The sequence below is a fragment of the Pelobates fuscus genome, chromosome 8 (genome assembly GCF_036172605.1).
Source record: "Pelobates fuscus isolate aPelFus1 chromosome 8, aPelFus1.pri, whole genome shotgun sequence".
NCBI classification, from domain to species: Eukaryota; Metazoa; Chordata; class Amphibia; order Anura; family Pelobatidae; genus Pelobates; species Pelobates fuscus.
In genome coordinates, this window is record NC_086324.1 from 164,419,238 (window position 1) to 164,436,298 (window position 17,061).

Below are 17,061 nucleotides of genomic sequence, written 5' to 3' on the forward strand. Positions count from 1 at the left end.
TGCTTGACCGGAACGTATAGCTATGGGTGATCTTGATTTTTGACCCTATGTTTGCCAGGCGGAGGTTGAGGTTACACAGTAAATTGTTTGTAAGCTAGAAGTTCCCATTCAGTGTTAAGGTGTTTATTCCATCAGATGTTATCCTTTGCCAGCCATGCATACTATTCATGTTCTGTACAGGTGTGATGACTATCTTAGTCTTCTCTGTAGTTAATATCCAAAAAACACTTGAATAAAGTTTTGCAAAAAAAACTAAACATAATGTGTTCCTGTATTGCTTTACCTATGACCTTGCATTTGTCATATTACTCGTATTATGTAAAAATGATAAACAGTTTAAAGGGGCACTGCCACATTTGTGATACATTCAGTTTTGTCATATAGATACATTTATTATATGTGTTGCACATTCTTACCCCATTTCCGTAGGACAGCACCGGGTCAAACAGGCTGTCTAGATAATGGTCCATCCCTTTCTGAGTAGGAGCTTCACTCAATGTGTCTGAATCTACAAGCAGGCAGAAGAGAAATGCACGGGGTCACAATGTTTGGATATCGCTAAACACCAATATTACAAACACCTCTATATCCTAAAATAAATTAAATACATCAAGGGCTGAAATTGGGTCATTTCAGGTGGATTTAAAAAAAAAAATAATAATAATAAAAGCATTGGTTTAATGCAGGTAGTGTGAGTCTCAGACAGGGGAGGTGATGTTAGGGCTGCATAAACAGTAAAAAAGGTGATTTACCTCCTAAATGGTAGAGAATTCAGCAGTGACACTGCCAACAATTCATTATAATAATATTTAAGGCATTTATAGTATTCCAAGTCCTCGCTAAGGTATTCTGCAAGTAAAGCTTGGCGGTAGGTTTGAACTCTTTCAAGATAAAGTTACTTTTATTCAACTTCCCGACCACAGAGGGACCCCCCCAGACTCACCATGGCTGTAGTAACCATCGGAATCTGGCACAGCCGGAGGTGGTAAGGTCGGTGCTTTTACGTTTGGTGGTGGCGGAACCTCTTCCTCCATGTCAGAACCATTGGCAAAAACTCTAAGGGCAAAATAAATATTAGCATTAATGATCATCAGTCAACATACCGCGAGCGTTTTTCTCATCACACAACTGTATAGAAAAATGACACAATAATATTAAATATGTCAATACAGGCAAATCATGATGCCAATGAAGGTATAACATTACAGGCTCTCTTTCAGTAACTTATTATCGTGTAATCTATACAGCGTGTTGGTGAAACTGTCTGCAAATGATGTGTTAATTCATTTACATTCTCAAATGCTGTTTGCTTCCTGGTTTGTACAGTGGAGTGAATACACACACAAAACCACTAATTAGGAACACATCTCTCTCTGGCATTGGTGGCGGAGATGGAGAGCGCCAAAGAAAGATAAGAAGATAAAAAGTCAAACTGTTCAAAAATGGTGCATTCCTGGCACCATAACCACTGCAGCAGGTTACAGTGCTTGGAGTGTTGTTTTAAACTCACTTCATATTCCTAGAATTCACACTTAGGTGAATAACCCTGCTACAGTCAAAATATCCTTAGAATCCTTCATGGCAATGGGTAGGGTAATCCCATTATTTAATGTTGATTCTGGTACCTTGGTTTCCATATGAACTGATGAACTGTAACAGCACCATGGATAAAAAGTATCAATGCATGCTGGGTATTCCACTTTGCAGAATGTCCTAATATTGCAAATGGTTTTCTTTTTTAAAATAAACATACTTTACCGTGGTCCATGTGATAGCCTAATTGTTCTTGTTCAGGACTACTGTCATGAGAGATACTCACACACTGGGATATTCCAGGGTCTCCCGAGTCCCCTCCGAAGCTGTGATAAAGTAAGACTTCTGCTTAGGAAATTCTCTGGGTAACTCCACATCAGAGATCAGATCCAAGACGTAATCATGGCCGGCTAGCTCTGCCCAGTTACCCCCATCCTTTATAGAGACCGACCACCCACGCCAGCCTTCCATCACACCCCTGAGGAGAGAGAAGGTGTAAACGTGAATGCGTGGGTCTTGTGTCGACCAATCAGGAAATAGCTAGTGATGATAATGAAATTACCCAAGAGCGATCTGACAAGGATTTTCACAATAATTAGCAATAGATTTATTAAAGGGTTATATTTTATAAATCACTGGTTCTGGCTGTAGTAACCCTCCCTGTGGTGGGTTTTAGTAACCCTCCCTGGTTGTAGTAACCCTCCCTGTGGTGGTCATCCCACAGGGAGACTTAAACTTACCTTTTTTTCAGTGTCGAGGAAAAGCTCTACCTCAACCCAATCACCCTAAGCTAATGGCACTCCCCTCAGAGGGAGGTCAAGGAGTAGCGATTGACGAGGGAGGTCAAGGAGTAGTGATTGACGAGGGAGGTCAAGGAGTAGCGATTGACGAGGGAGGTCAAGGAGTAGTGATTGATGGGAGAACATCGACTGCATGGAATTGACAATAGTCAACCCGGGAATTTGTTCTGGGCTGCCTAATGATGCCGCAGGAAGTGGAGTTAAACCTCTAGAAGCTAGGGGATTCATCTATTTATGTTCCGCGTTTCATAGTGAATCACTGCACAAACAGACTCCAGGCACCGTTGTGGTGGAATCTCGGTAAAAATAAATTTAGTAGGCCGAGATTACCACGTGGCATGTGTAAGTGCATATGCTGACGTATCGATCAGTTGGTTGCACGAGGCAAGATACGATCAGTAGTGTACGGAGCATGTGCAAGAATACAGGATATAGTATTCCCCCTCCTCCATTGTGCTGGACAAGCCATGCGGTCAAACAGGAAGTTAATTCTTATTTGTGTTGATTGGTTAAGAGAATGTGCGGGTGGAGCTTAATATGGGAGGAGTTATATGCCTATATAAGGAGCCTGCACTATTGTCCGGGGCTCAGACTTTGCGGTATTTTGGTGACATTAGTCCCTCTGAGTCCCGATCGGTGATCCAATAAAGAATCTCTTCCTTCCTGAAGAAACCTGTGTCCATCTCTCTGTGCTTGGCTTCCGTCAGTTTCTCCGGTATCATTTGGTGCATTGGCCGGGAAGCTCATCGTTCAACGGTAGCTGAGAGGCAGAGGCGTGAGACGGTCTATCTTTGCCCACGTTCTCTACGGCTGCACCCCTGAACTTCTGCGTGGACCTCCCTTCGTCTCGGCGCCACTGGTCTGTTGTCCAGGAGATCATCGGCCTCTACGTGAGAAGTGCTGGGGTGTCCCCGTCGATGAGTGTGAACTCAGGTTCAGGAACGAGGAGGTAAGACAACTGCTGTTTTAGACGGCAGGACCCACTAGGGGTATACCGATTGTGCGGTAGGCCCAAAGGGGTTTTGAATCTGTGTATCTGTCCCCTCTGTCGGAGGGAAGGAGCGAAGGCGCACCGCTCGATCGAACGCTCTTTAGTCAGACCGTTTGATTTGGTTAGTCAGGCGGGGCGCTCTGGTGTAAAATAAGCCCTAGCCGGACACCGGTGTCTTGTCTAGACTAGCGTTCTAGGGTGTATATTTTGTTCGCTAGGTCGGAGGGACCGGGAGACTAAGCGGCGTCTGTGTAAATCCGGTTCGCTAGTTCTCATCCTATCTGGGCTAAGTGGGAAGGCGTGTAAATTTGGAACCCACTAGACTTTTGATAGTACGACTAAGAGGCGTCTGTGTAAATTCGGTTCTCTAGCTCGCTATATATGTGGTGATTGGGCAGTGTGGCTAACCAAAACGTATGTAGATTGTTTTTAGGTAGTCCATTCAAGGTACTGGCCAATAGTTTAGTTGGGAATTGTAAATGTGTTAGCGATTGTTTAGTAAAGTGTATATCTTGTTAGATAGCGCGAGCTCAGCCGTCTAGCGAGAGTGTTAATGGTGTGTTGCTGTATTATAGTGCACGGTACCATAACCCTGTATATTTACTGACATTGTATAATAAGTACTAATCATTGTCGTCCATTGCATGTTTAACACCATAACCACTAATAATTGTATTGTGACCTTAACTTGTGCTTTGACCTATGCTAACCGTACTGTAACCGCTATTTGTAAAAGACGATGTTACTGGGGTGTGTTATAGATGGGTAATTCGTATATAGAGAATTATAGCGTGGGTGACTGTATAGTTACGCCAAAGGGCATAATATTGATTATATAGTGACTGGTGTAACAGCTGTGTGTGTACGGGAATTCCCTGAGTGTTTATTGTTATTGTGTACGTTTCACTTGGTAACCGTACCACGTGGTGCTGTTGCCAGAGGAAACGGGTGTGACTGTTGAATAGTACGCGTGTATAGTATTCGTTGTCGACGACGTTCCATTGTTAAGTATGGGTGCGTCGCAGTCAACGATTCCGGATCCCTTAGGTTGTATGGTGAAGAATTTTAAAAAGGGATTTAAAATTTGTGATTTTGGGGTAAAGATGTCTCCTGTACGTTTGGTCACTTTGTGTACTAGGGAGTGGCCTACTTTGGTTGCGGCATGGCCGCCACGTGGCAGTTTGTATCCAACTCTGGTACAGCGCTTACACGTGGCTGTATCAGGTAGGCCTGAACTTTACGGCCAGTTTCCTTATATTGACTGTTGGAGACAGGCCGTAAATGACTCGCCAAAATGGCTCCAGACATGCCACGAGGAGCAGTGTCGCCTCATGGTAGCTAGGACTTGTTCGTCCACTAGGACTGGTGTTAGGCCCATTTTGGACACGCCCCCTGAGTCCGAGATCCCTTTGCCGCCCCCTTACTTTCCGTTAAGAAGAAGTGACGCAAACGCAGGAAGCCCTGCACCCCTCCCCTCATTACCCTCATCCACTTCCGCTTCCTCCTCCAGTACAGGATCCACCCCCCCTCGTACTAAATCTCCCCTTCCGGAACCAGAACCCACCCCCATTAAAAACGAATATCCTGATTTGGCGCCACTTCAGACTTCCGGTCAAGCTTCATCTAGCTCGGCTCGAAGTGTTTTATTTACGACCTTTTCACAAAACCAACCTCCCACATCCCCATACCCTATCTCTCCCCGAACGGAACTCATGACTGACGCCTCTCTACGTAGCCCTATCCAAACCCGACAGTTGACTGGTGCCCAACAATTAAAGCATTATCAGATGCCTCTTCGCCTAAATCCCGGGTCAGCTTATATCGATGCCGCAGGTCAAATGGCACACGCTGACCCAGTCTTCGTATATGTCCCATTTACCACTACCGACCTTTTAAACTGGAAGACCCATAATTCCTCGTATACTGAGAAACCACAAGCCATGACTGATCTGTTCACCTCAATAGTACAGACGCATAATCCGACATGGGCTGATTGCCAGCAGTTACTAATGACTTTATTTAACAATGAGGAAAGGACAAGAATAAATCAAGCAGCCATTAAAGCATTAGAAGATAGAGCCCGTGCTTTGAACCAAGCTAATCCAGCAGCATGGGCCGCAACACATTATCCCAACACTGATCCCGATTGGAACGTAAATGGTGCTGATATGGTTCAACTCAGAGCCTATAGAGACGCTATAATTGCTGGCATGAAAGCAGGAGGAAAGAAAGCCATTAACATGTCGAAGACAGTTGAGGTGATCCAGAAAAGCGATGAAGCGCCCAGTGTCTTTTATGACCGATTATTGGAGGCGTACCGCTTGTACACCCCCTTTAATCCGGAAGACGCAGACAATTCCCGAATGGTTAACTCCGCCTTTGTCAGCCAAGCATACGGAGATATTAAGCGCAAGCTACAAAAGTTAGAAGGGTTTGCAGGTATGTCCATCACCCAACTAATGGAGGTAGCTAATAAGGTTTATATGAACAGGGATACAGAAAGTAAGAAAGAGGAAGAGCGCAAGATGCGTAAAAAGGCTGATATGCTAGCGGTAGCGATCGCAGGCGTAGATAGACGGGGCCCAGATAGAGGCGATAGTAGATGGAATGAGGAACCTCTAAGTAAAAATCAGTGCGCTTACTGTAGGGAAGAAGGGCATTGGAGAAATGAGTGCCCGCGAAGGGAACAGTCTGAGAGAGACAGACCTAGGACAGGTTATGGAAACTTTAGAGGCAGAGCGAGAGGTAGAGGAGGCCCCGGAGGGAGTAATGGTTATAGAGGGAGTAATGGGAACAGAGGAAGTGTTAGGGAAGACAGGTATATTCCAGCAGCGCAAAGGTCCCGCGATAGAGAAGGTAGGGACTTCGTAGGATTGGCTGACACGGTCATGGAGGACTATTGATACCGACCGGGCTCCATCCCCCTTGGTCGAGCGGAGCCTATGGTCGATGTATCAATAGGGGGGAAAAGGAGTGCGTTCATGATCGACACTGGTGCTGAACATTCAGTGGTGACTAATCTGGTTGCTCCTCCATCTGGAAGGACTATTACTGTGATAGGAGCAACTGGAAGAAGTGCTGAAAGACCGGTTCTTAAAAGTCGACTCTGTACATTGGGAGGCCACGTAGTAAAACACCAATTCCTTTATATGCCTGAATGTCCAGTCCAATTGCTGGGACGTGATATGCTATCAAAATTACAAGCGCAGATTACGTTCCTACCAAATGGAACAACATCTTTAAAGTTTAATGGACCTTCAGGTATTATGACTTTATCCGTACCAAAGGAAGAAGAGTGGCGACTTTATACAGTGTTGACTAGCCAAAACCCTAGGAGTGATGAGACATTGTTTAACATACCAGGAGTTTGGGCAGAGAACAACCCACCAGGACTGGCCCGCAATATTCCACCTATAAAAATTGAACTGAAACTTGGGGTTTATCCAGTGAGCCTAAGACAATACCACATCCCACAGAAGGCTAAGAAGAACATCCAATCCTATCTGGATAAATTCATACGGTATGGTATCCTAAAATTCTGTACTTCCCCCTGGAACACCCCATTGCTGCCTGTTCAAAAGCCCGGTACAGATGAGTATCGACCTGTGCAGGACTTAAGAGCAGTCAATGATGCGGTTGTTAGTATACATCCAGTTGTACCCAATCCATATAACCTGCTTGCTTTAATTCCGGGCGGGGCTACTTACTTCACAGTCTTAGATCTCAAAGATGCCTTCTTTTGCCTCCGAATTGCCGCAGAAAGTCAATGTATTTTCGCTTTCCAATGGGAGAACGCTGTAACGGGCTCAAAACGCCAAATGACTTGGACAAGACTGCCCCAAGGGTTTAAAAATTCACCTACCCTATTTGGTTCAGCCCTAAGTCAAGATCTATTGGATTTCGAGTCCATCCCAGGAGAGTGTGTCTTGTTACAATATGTAGATGACTTGTTGATAGCAGCAGTTACAAAAGAAATCTGTCAGCAAGCCACGCACGATCTACTACACATTCTCTGGAAGGCAGGATACAAGGTGTCTAGAAAGAAGGCTCAGTTGTGTTTGCCAACTGTCAAGTATCTAGGATTCCATATCTCTGAAGGTCAAAGGATTATGGGGCCAGAGAGAAAAGAAGCTGTCTGCCAAATACCAATACCCAAGAATAGAAGACAAGTGCGAGAATTCTTGGGGGCAGCAGGCTTCTGTAGGATATGGATTCCCAGCTATGCGATACTGGCAAAACCTCTGTACGCAGCCATCAAAGGTACAGAGCACGACCCCTTCTTATGGACCCAAGAACAGCAAACGGCATTTGAAGATGTGAAGAAGGCTTTGATGAGTGCCCCAGCATTAGGTCTACCTGATCACACACGACCATTCTACTTATATGTACACGAGCAAAGAAGAATGGCTGTGGGAGTATTGACACAGTACTTGGGATCATGGCAAAGACCTGTTGCCTACATGTCTAAGCAACTGGATGCAGTGGCCAGCGGACTTCCACCTTGTCTAAGAGCCGTAGCTGCAGCCGCCTTGCTAGTAGCTGAAGCCGATAAACTCACTCTGGGTCAAGAACTTTATGTACGAGTCCCACATGCAGTACAGACGTTGTTGGATTACAAAGGAAATCATTGGTTTAGTAATAGCCGTATGACCAAGTATCAAGCAATGTTGTGTGAAAATCCAAGAGTGCATTTAGAGACTGTAAATACCTTAAATCCAGCTACCCTTTTGCCACAACCTACTGAAAGTCAACATGATTGTTTGGAAGTAATGGATGAAGTATTTTCAAGTAGACCAGATCTTCGTGATTTTCCCATCCAGAACCCCGATGTTCAATATTATACCGACGGCAGTAGTTATGTGAAAGAAGGGATCCGCTATGCAGGATATGCAGTGACAACAATAGACAAGGTGATAGAAGCTCGGCCACTGGCAAAAGGAACATCAGCACAAAAGGCAGAATTAATAGCACTAACACGAGCGTTACAATTGGCTGAAGGTTTAAGAGTGAATATCTATACGGACTCTAAGTATGCGTTTTTAACCACTCATGCCCACGGAGCTTTGTATAAAGAAAGAGGACTACTGAATTCAGAAGGCAAAGAAATCAAATACGCAGCCGAAATCCTACAACTATTGGAAGCAGTGTGGGAGCCGAAAGAAGTCGGTATCATACATTGTCGAGCGCATCTGAGAGGAGATGGTGATGTAACCAAGGGAAATCGGATGGCAGATAGTGCAGCTAAGCGTGCTGCTGAATCAGGAAGACAGGAGTATGTGGGGCATATAGCTGCTCTTATACCAACTCCACTGTCCCAATGGACTCCAGTTTATACAGCTCAAGAAGAGGAGTGGTTAAAGACTGAACCGGGAAAGTATCTGGAGAACAAGTGGTATCAGCTAGAAGATGGAAGAATAGTCATACCAGCATCACTAGCGGTAGAAATTGTCCAAAATTATCATAACGGGACACATTCTGGGAGAGACAGTACTGAAGAATCTCTCAGGAAACATTTCTACATACCAAGATTGTCCAACTTGACTCAGGCCATTGTACGCAGATGTGTAACGTGTGCTAAAAATAATGCAAGACAAGGACCAGTAAAACCACCAGGAGTCCAGTTTATGGGGGGACTCCCCATGTCCGATCTACAAATAGACTTTACAGTGATGCCTAAATCGGGTGGACATCGTTACCTGCTGGTAATTGTGTGCACCTATTCAGGCTGGGTAGAAGCATGTCCTACTCGTACAGAGAAAGCAGGAGAAGTTGTAAGATTCCTGCTACGAGAAATAATACCCCGATATGGACTACCCTGTTCTATAGGATCGGACAATGGTCCAGCTTTTGTTCACCAGTGCCTACAACAACTGACTCATATGCTTGGTATAAAGTGGAGGCTTCATACTGCATATAGACCCCAGAGTTCTGGTAAGGTAGAGAGAATGAATAGAACTATAAAGAACCAGTTGGCTAAAATGTGTCAGGAAACCCAACTTAAGTGGAACGTTCTCTTACCTATAGCTCTATTGCGAATCCGCAGTACCCCTACCAGAAGGATGGGCCTCTCTCCTTTTGAAATTATGTATGGACGACCACCTCCCGTACTTGGTAACTTAAGGGGGGATTTGAGTCAGTTGGGAGAAGGAATTACCCGGCAGCAGGTTGTAGAGTTGGGTAAGACTATGGAGGAGGTACAGAAATGGGTACAAGATAGATTACCTGTGAATATATATCCCCCTGTTCATAGTTATCATCCAGGAGACCAAGTGTGGATTAAAGAGTGGAATAATGTACCGTTAGGGCCTAAGTGGAGAGGTCCTTATGTTGTTCTTTGTCTACCCCTACAGCGATAAAAGTAGCCGAAGTGACTCCGTGGATACATCACTCCAGGGTTAAGCCAGCAGCAGTCGATTCTTGGCAAGTTACAGCAGATCCAGAGAATCCCTGCAAGATCCGGTTGAAACGCACTACTCAGTCGGAGTAACGAGGAATTATTGTGGATTACAAATTTTATTGTTACAGGTGTGAGTGAGAAGGCCATAATAAAGCCTGTCCGCTTACCATCACATAGTGTATAAGCCAGGAAAGTCTCGAAGGGACACCTGTGAAGACGAGCAGTACTCCATTCCCTGCAGCCCTCACATCCTGGAAGCTGAGGTTCCATCGCACGGACGAAGACTGAGGATGACGGCGAAAGATGTGCTTTTGATTGTGTTTATTTACATGTGTTTTTATATTCAGGAAGGTAGAGGTACCGACACTCCTAGCTGTGAGGTATGCATTAAGACTACGAGAACAGGTAACCATATTTCCCAAACCCTAATTTGGCATTCACAATACGAGTGTAAAGGAGAGGTATCAAGATGTAGATACCTAAATATAGACTATAGTGTGTGCCATTTAGGAGTAGGAGAACCTAAGTGCTTCAGTCCAGAGTATCAACCTCGTACAATTTGGTTGACTCTCAGGAATGGAGATCCTCAGGGGACCCTAATTAATAAGACGGTGTTAGAATCCGTACATTCTTCGGGTGTTCTGCTATTTGATGCGTGTAAAGCGATATCGAGTGGTAGAAAGCCGTGGAATATATGTGGGGATCTTAGATGGGAGAGGACGTATGGGTCTAACGATAAATACATTTGTCCCAGTAGCAAAAATAAATATGTGAGTCCTAGATGCCCAAATAAAGACTATAACTTTTGTCCATATTGGTCTTGTGTGGGGTGGGCGACTTGGGGACAGACAGTAGACAAAGACATGATAGTGACTAAGTTGCCGACTAGCCCTTATTGTAAGTCTATGGAATGCAACCCAGTCCATATACTCATTAATAACCCCGACAAGTTCTTAGATAAGTATGGAAATTTATTTGGGTTTCAGATATACGGGACGGGTTTAGATCCTGGGACATTATTGTTTATAGGAATAGAGACTGATACGGTATCCTCCCAGACTCATCAAGTATACCATTCCTTTTACGAAGAGATGAGTATAGATAATAAGATCCCCCATAATGCTAAAAACCTGTTCATCGATCTAGCTGAAAGTATTGCCGGTAGTCTTAATGTTACCAACTGCTATGTGTGTGGAGGTACTAACATGGGAGACCAATGGCCTTGGGAAGCAAAGGAGGTAATGTCCGGTTCTGAGGCAGTTGACCAATTAATATCTACACAAGCCGATTATCATATGAGTGTTAGAGGTAAATCTGAGTGGAGATTAAAGACCTCCATCATAGGTTATGTTTGCATAGCAAGGAAAGGAATAATGTATAATACTTCTGTAGGAGAATTAACTTGTCTAGGGCAAAAAGCTTACGATGATGATACAAAGAATACAACTTGGTGGTCGGCTTCAAATGTCTCAGAACCATCAAACCCGTTTGCTAGATACGCCAATTTAAAGGACGTGTGGTTTGATCTATCCATCACATCTACCTGGAGAGCCCCAGCAAATTTGTACTGGATCTGTGGTAAGAAAGCCTATTCGGAGTTGCCACAGGACTGGGAAGGGGCATGTGTGTTGGGTATGCTCAAACCATCCTTCTTCTTGTTACCGATTGAAACAGGTGAGACTTTAGGTGTTAAAGTGTATGATGTGAATCATAGGAAGAAAAGGGGACCCATAGAGATAGGTACCTGGGAAGATAATGAATGGCCTCCCCAGCGTATCATAGACTATTATGGGCCAGCCACGTGGGCTGAGGATGGTACTTTTGGTTATAGAACCCCTATTTATATGCTCAACCGTATTATAAGATTACAGGCGGTGGTTGAGATTATCACAAATGAGACATCACAAGCGCTCAATCTTCTAGCGAAGCATAACACCAGGATGAGGACAGCAGTCTACCAAAATAGATTAGCCTTGGATTACCTTTTGGCAGTAGAGGGAGGTGTATGTGGGAAGTTTAACCTAAGCAATTGCTGTCTTCAAATAGACGACGAAGGGCAAGCAATAGCTGAGCTTACTAGCCATATGGTTAAACTAGCGCATGTGCCTACTCAGGTATGGAAAGGGTACAATCCAAGTAGTTGGTTTGGTAGCTGGTATGAGTGGTTTGGAGGGCTTAAGGCAGTGGTAGGAGGAGTCCTACTAATTTTAATGTTGTGTCTACTCCTACCGTGTCTTATACCCTTAGTAGTTAGGTCTGTGCAAAGCCTGATAGGAAGTATAGCAGAGAGGAAGGCTGCTGCACAGATAATGGCGATATATAAGTATAAGGCTCTAGATCAAGGAGAACCAATGCAAGAAGATGAGTGTTAAAAGATTCACATCATAAGATAAGTCTGGTCTGGTTCAAGGTAACTTGCGGTGTAAGCAAAACTAAGGTTATGTGATGCCTCAAGTAATTGTAAAATATCAAGAGGCATCAAAGGGGGGAATGTGGTGGAATCTCGGTAAAAATAAATTTAGTAGGCCGAGATTACCACGTGGCATGTGTACGTGCATATGCTGACGTATCGATCAGTTGGTTGCACGAGGCAAGATACGATCAGTAGTGTACGGAGCATGTGCAAGAATACAGGATATAGTATTCCCCCTCCTCCATTGTGCTGGACAAGCCATGCGGTCAAACAGGAAGTTAATTCTTATTTGTGTTGATTGGTTAAGAGAATGTGCGGGTGGAGCTTAATATGGGAGGAGTTATATGCCTATATAAGGAGCCTGCACTATTGTCCGGGGCTCAGACTTTGCGGTATTTTGGTGACATTAGTCCCTCTGAGTCCCGATCGGTGATCCAATAAAGAATCTCTTCCTTCCTGAAGAAACCTGTGTCCATCTCTCTGTGCTTGGCTTCCGTCAGTTTCTCCGGTATCACCGTGACCACTTCAAATCACTGAGGTGGTCATGGCTCTTGGACTACCCTTTAATGTCAGCCTTACCTGTGTCTGAGGACATCTCCGGCTATCTCCTCCCCATCCGTCCAAGAGTGAATAGGAGACATAATCAAGGTACCTAGTGAATACAGAAGGGACCATGTAATAACAAAATCACACCTACCAAGTGTCCCTATTTAGGAGGGACATTCCCTATTTCAGTCTCTAATGTCCATCTTTTCTATCCTTATGTTCCTCTTTTCTATAAACTCAACATTAATTGAATTGTCTGAGTGTAAAACAGAGCTTTTCAGCATTAAAAACCACAGTAATGCATGTGTAATCTACAATAAATGTGTTTAGAAATACGATCTCGTTCTACATATTATTAGCAGGTCATTAAGGTACACTCCTTAGTGCTATTGATAGATTTTTGGCCTTATATTCATGCTGCATTTTTTCCACATTCTTACCAGGTATGTTAAGCTAAACAAAAATAAAGATAAAAATCAGTTTTTTCCAGGATAACCCCACCCCCTTAACCACACACACAATTTTCACAAAATCTCTTCCTGATTAGAAGTACTCAATGAATGTACGCAGCTCAGCTAATGAGAGCTGGGTGGCTGCCATGACTCTGCCCCACAGCCAATAACTGAGTTACTATAAGAAACATATTTACATATCAACTAAAACTCTTTGCACAAACATACCATCAAAGCAATGGATGTCGAGGGCCATGTTAGCTCTCTCTTGGCTTGCCGTCCACTCCAACAGGCAGGGAGGGAAAGTCCTCGCAGTCTCTGACCCTTGTTGTGATTTTTGTATTGCCTGAATAAGCTTGTGTTGGCACACAGATTTATATCCATTGTAGGCATAGTCAGAAACGTACCTAGACACAATACAAGGTACGTTATAAGTACACAGGGCACACAAAGACATATAGATAACACACAACTTCAGATAGTTATATACACAATCTTATTCTACCCAAGAGGACACCATCAAAAGAATAGATTCAAATAACAAAAGAGCTTTAGACAGTATTTTAATTCTACACACTACAGGGCAGCTCTTTTCACTTGCTGTCCATCGACATGTAATATGTGTTCACTCTGGCAGTCCTGGAGCTCTGTGTAAAGGACCCCAGTTATGCTAAATGGTAAGTTAGCTGAGAGAGGTCAATATTCTATTTCAGAACACTCTGTTCCACTGTAATGTAATCAATAACAATTTTACTAAATAGATACCTGCATATAGTTTTGTTATATATTACCAGCTGGCTATATTTTCTTGGTTTACATACATTATCCACTGAAAAGGAATATCCTGTGGAAGCCATCACTACAAATGTATAGGACCAGTCTAGGCACCATAACTACTACATGCTGATGAAGCGGTCATGGTGCAGTTACGCTGCAAGTACTTTCCCCTGGTTTTGGGTCAGACTGTTTTCGAATGGTTTAGCCATCAATTAGGATAATGTTAAAGCATTATTTCAACTTCTGCATTAGCAAAATCAATTTTGCCCATATTTGCATTTTATTGGTTGAATGAATCAGCTTATGCACAGAGCACACAGCCTAATTGCACTATAAGCACAACATCAGCATCAGAGCAGAATTAGCCACAAGGTGACACTAAGCAGCTGCCTAGGGCCCAGTGGTTAGATAGGGTTACTGGAACCGTGGGTAACCTGCGTAAGGCCCTGTGGGTCCTAAATCCTTCTTTAAGCAGCATGTAGTGGTTATGGTGCATAGTCTGTCCCTTTAAGTATATATACATTTGTTTACATGTGTCGACATGGCTTAAATTGTGGTGATTGAAGATTGTTATGTCTTTGTAGACCACCTGTATTTATAGTTATATCATTTGTACATTTAAACGACAAAGTTGGTGTATACGTATGTTGAATATATGTAAGCGGATTAGGTTTGCATTAAGATACTGAGCGCTATTTGTATTATAGTTATATACCTTTCAGAAAACAGAGCAATTGCCTGCTCCCATGCACTGCATACATTGTACACCGCCAATACACTCATACTGGGCTTTAATGTTTTACATCCACCTGTTAGCTTCTTGAGAGCCATTGTGTTAGGAACAAATATTAAATCTGGAAGTCTTTGTAGTTATTGTGTATCCTATTCAATCACACTGTATACAAATACTGCACGTGCTCTTTAATCTCCACAATACACAAAATAATATGAATGCACTGTTGTTTAAGTGATGCTCTGTCACCTGGCGCCACTTGGCAATATGTAGCCTCTGGCATTTATTGTGTCTTTCTATCATAGACCAGCTTGGAGAGCAGAGGATTAGAATGTCATAGAAATATCCTTAAACCGAAATGGTAAAAGGGTTCTTCTTTCCTTTATCATCCACATCAAGGCCTTCCATATGCACAGAGTTTTATATACTTTGGAAATCAACTAATTATTTAGGCAGGATCACATTGGGATTCCTCCTTGTTTAATTAATTGATTTCTTTGGAAGTGCATTCCACCCAATCATGTCATATTCCCTGAAACAGTCTGTTCTCTGGTCTGTGTTCTGTTCGCCAATATTTACAGATAAATAATGACACATTTCACTTGGTTAGCAAAAGGCTGTAAGCTTTGAGAAAATACGCACTTGAGTAGATACTTGTCCAGGTTAGGCGATGGAGCAAATGAGCTCAGACAGGAGGCAAGGAGGTACCAGCCACGTTCCTCATTGTTAGGATTGGTGTTCCTCCACACCTGGTTGGCTATTTGGGCTAAAATTTCATCTCTCAGGCCCACGTTTGTCAAACCTTTCTGTATGACATAATTCCCATACAATGTTTCTTGGGATCCATCCAAGAACGGGTCACCCATGAACCTTAAAATCTAGGATGAACCAAGAGTAGAAAACAATGAGAGTAATACTATGCGGACATCCACAAAGTCAGGATGGGTATTATTATGTTTGTGGACCCTGGAATATTTTTGGGCAGGAAGAAGAATTAGTAATCATGAATGTGTTTGAGGAACCTTGCACTGCTATGTAAAATACAACTACTACATTTACACTCATGTGATATAAGAATTATTGTAGCAAACATACCAGCTTAAATGAAGTTATGGCTTGTGGTCTCAGCTCGTCTTCAATAGGGAGCAGAGAAGATCCAAGTGGCACAGTGAGCATCCCAAATAGAGGTTCCTGTAACACAAGGAGATTACTAGACTGATTGATTTGTCAAAAAAATAAAAGTGCCGGTGAGGCACAAAATGTGTCAGTAGTGATCTTCACTCTCCCTGCTGTGGGTCATAACTGCATGTTCACTGTGGAATAAAGAACATTTATCTTTACAAGGCATTTGTTCTTAATGTTGGAGGAGATGCGGCAATCCACTTCTGTCAACCTTGTAAGTCACTCCATTGCTCATATATAGGAGTCCTAGGAGTCCTCCTAGGTTGATCACATTTACACAAACCAAGAATTGTCCCACTTCACTCTTCCAAATTTACCTATACCTTTCTTCTAATCATTCCTCCTTCCCCCCTCTTTTTCCCATCACAGTTTTCTACATTTATATTCTTTCTTTCACTTTTTTTTTATTGTTTTGTTGTATTGTATTGTTGTATTGTAACATTGTATTGTTTTTTCCTTTGTAAACTTTTATTTTTTTGTATATATATTTTTTATTATTTTCTTTTTCGTTGTATGTATGCATAAAGAAAATGATTTACAGTGACTCGCGTGTCATTTTGTATGGTAAAGCATATCATGATATACAGAGACTCGCAGGTCTCAATGTTCCAAATAGTATTTACAATCTGTCGGACACGCAAGTCCCGTTTCTTTGTGAACTTTTTGTCTCTATAAAACTTTTAGTCTTTTCTGAAGTTATTGCCACTGTAAACAGGCTGAGATGATTTGGAACAGTTGTGTAGCGAGATTCAGAGTGTTAAGGTGTAACTTACCTTGAAGAAAACCCGCACATATTTAAACATGGGGTAGTTGTTAATGTCGAGGGGTAAGGTGAGTTGCGTGTCAGCCTGCACTCTAGGCGAGTGAATGGGCACCACAAACTCCAAAATGAGTTTCTTCAGAGCTGCAGGACAAATAATAATGAACAGGTCAGACAACCAAAGAAGAAGGTGGCCGATTGGCTACTGTAGTTGGTGGAGTCATGGTCAGATCAGTGACTAAGTACCGATATTGAGCTATATTAAGAATATCGACTTGTGGCAAACTAAAAACCAAATTGTAAAATGCAGGTGAATATTGCCAAGCTGTGACTATAGCCATGTTAACTGGTTTTTCAAAATTGACTATTTTAGCCTGACTTTTTAAATTTAGCTTACATTTCACTTAATTTTATTGCTTAATGAGTAAGTCCCTAGATATGGGAAGATGGTACAAAATACCACTAAAAAACTGTTTA

The 17,061-nt window shown here is 42.9% G+C and overlaps 1 protein-coding gene across 1 annotated transcript in view; it reads right to left on the bottom strand.

Moving 5' to 3' along the window:
- The window catches only part of MYO15A (myosin XVA), a 127,560-nt gene that overhangs the window by 67,183 nt on the left and 43,316 nt on the right, over positions 1 to 17,061 (bottom strand). Inside the window, exons 26-33 of the mRNA XM_063430655.1 lie at positions 16,598 to 16,728; positions 15,738 to 15,833; positions 15,285 to 15,520; positions 13,361 to 13,539; positions 12,714 to 12,786; positions 1,820 to 2,011; positions 944 to 1,056; positions 417 to 508 (exon numbers count right to left, since the gene is read on the bottom strand). Of these exons, the coding sequence (XP_063286725.1) occupies positions 417 to 508; positions 944 to 1,056; positions 1,820 to 2,011; positions 12,714 to 12,786; positions 13,361 to 13,539; positions 15,285 to 15,520; positions 15,738 to 15,833; positions 16,598 to 16,728 (1,112 nt within the window). The remainder of the gene's footprint in view (positions 1 to 416; positions 509 to 943; positions 1,057 to 1,819; positions 2,012 to 12,713; positions 12,787 to 13,360; positions 13,540 to 15,284; positions 15,521 to 15,737; positions 15,834 to 16,597; positions 16,729 to 17,061) is intronic.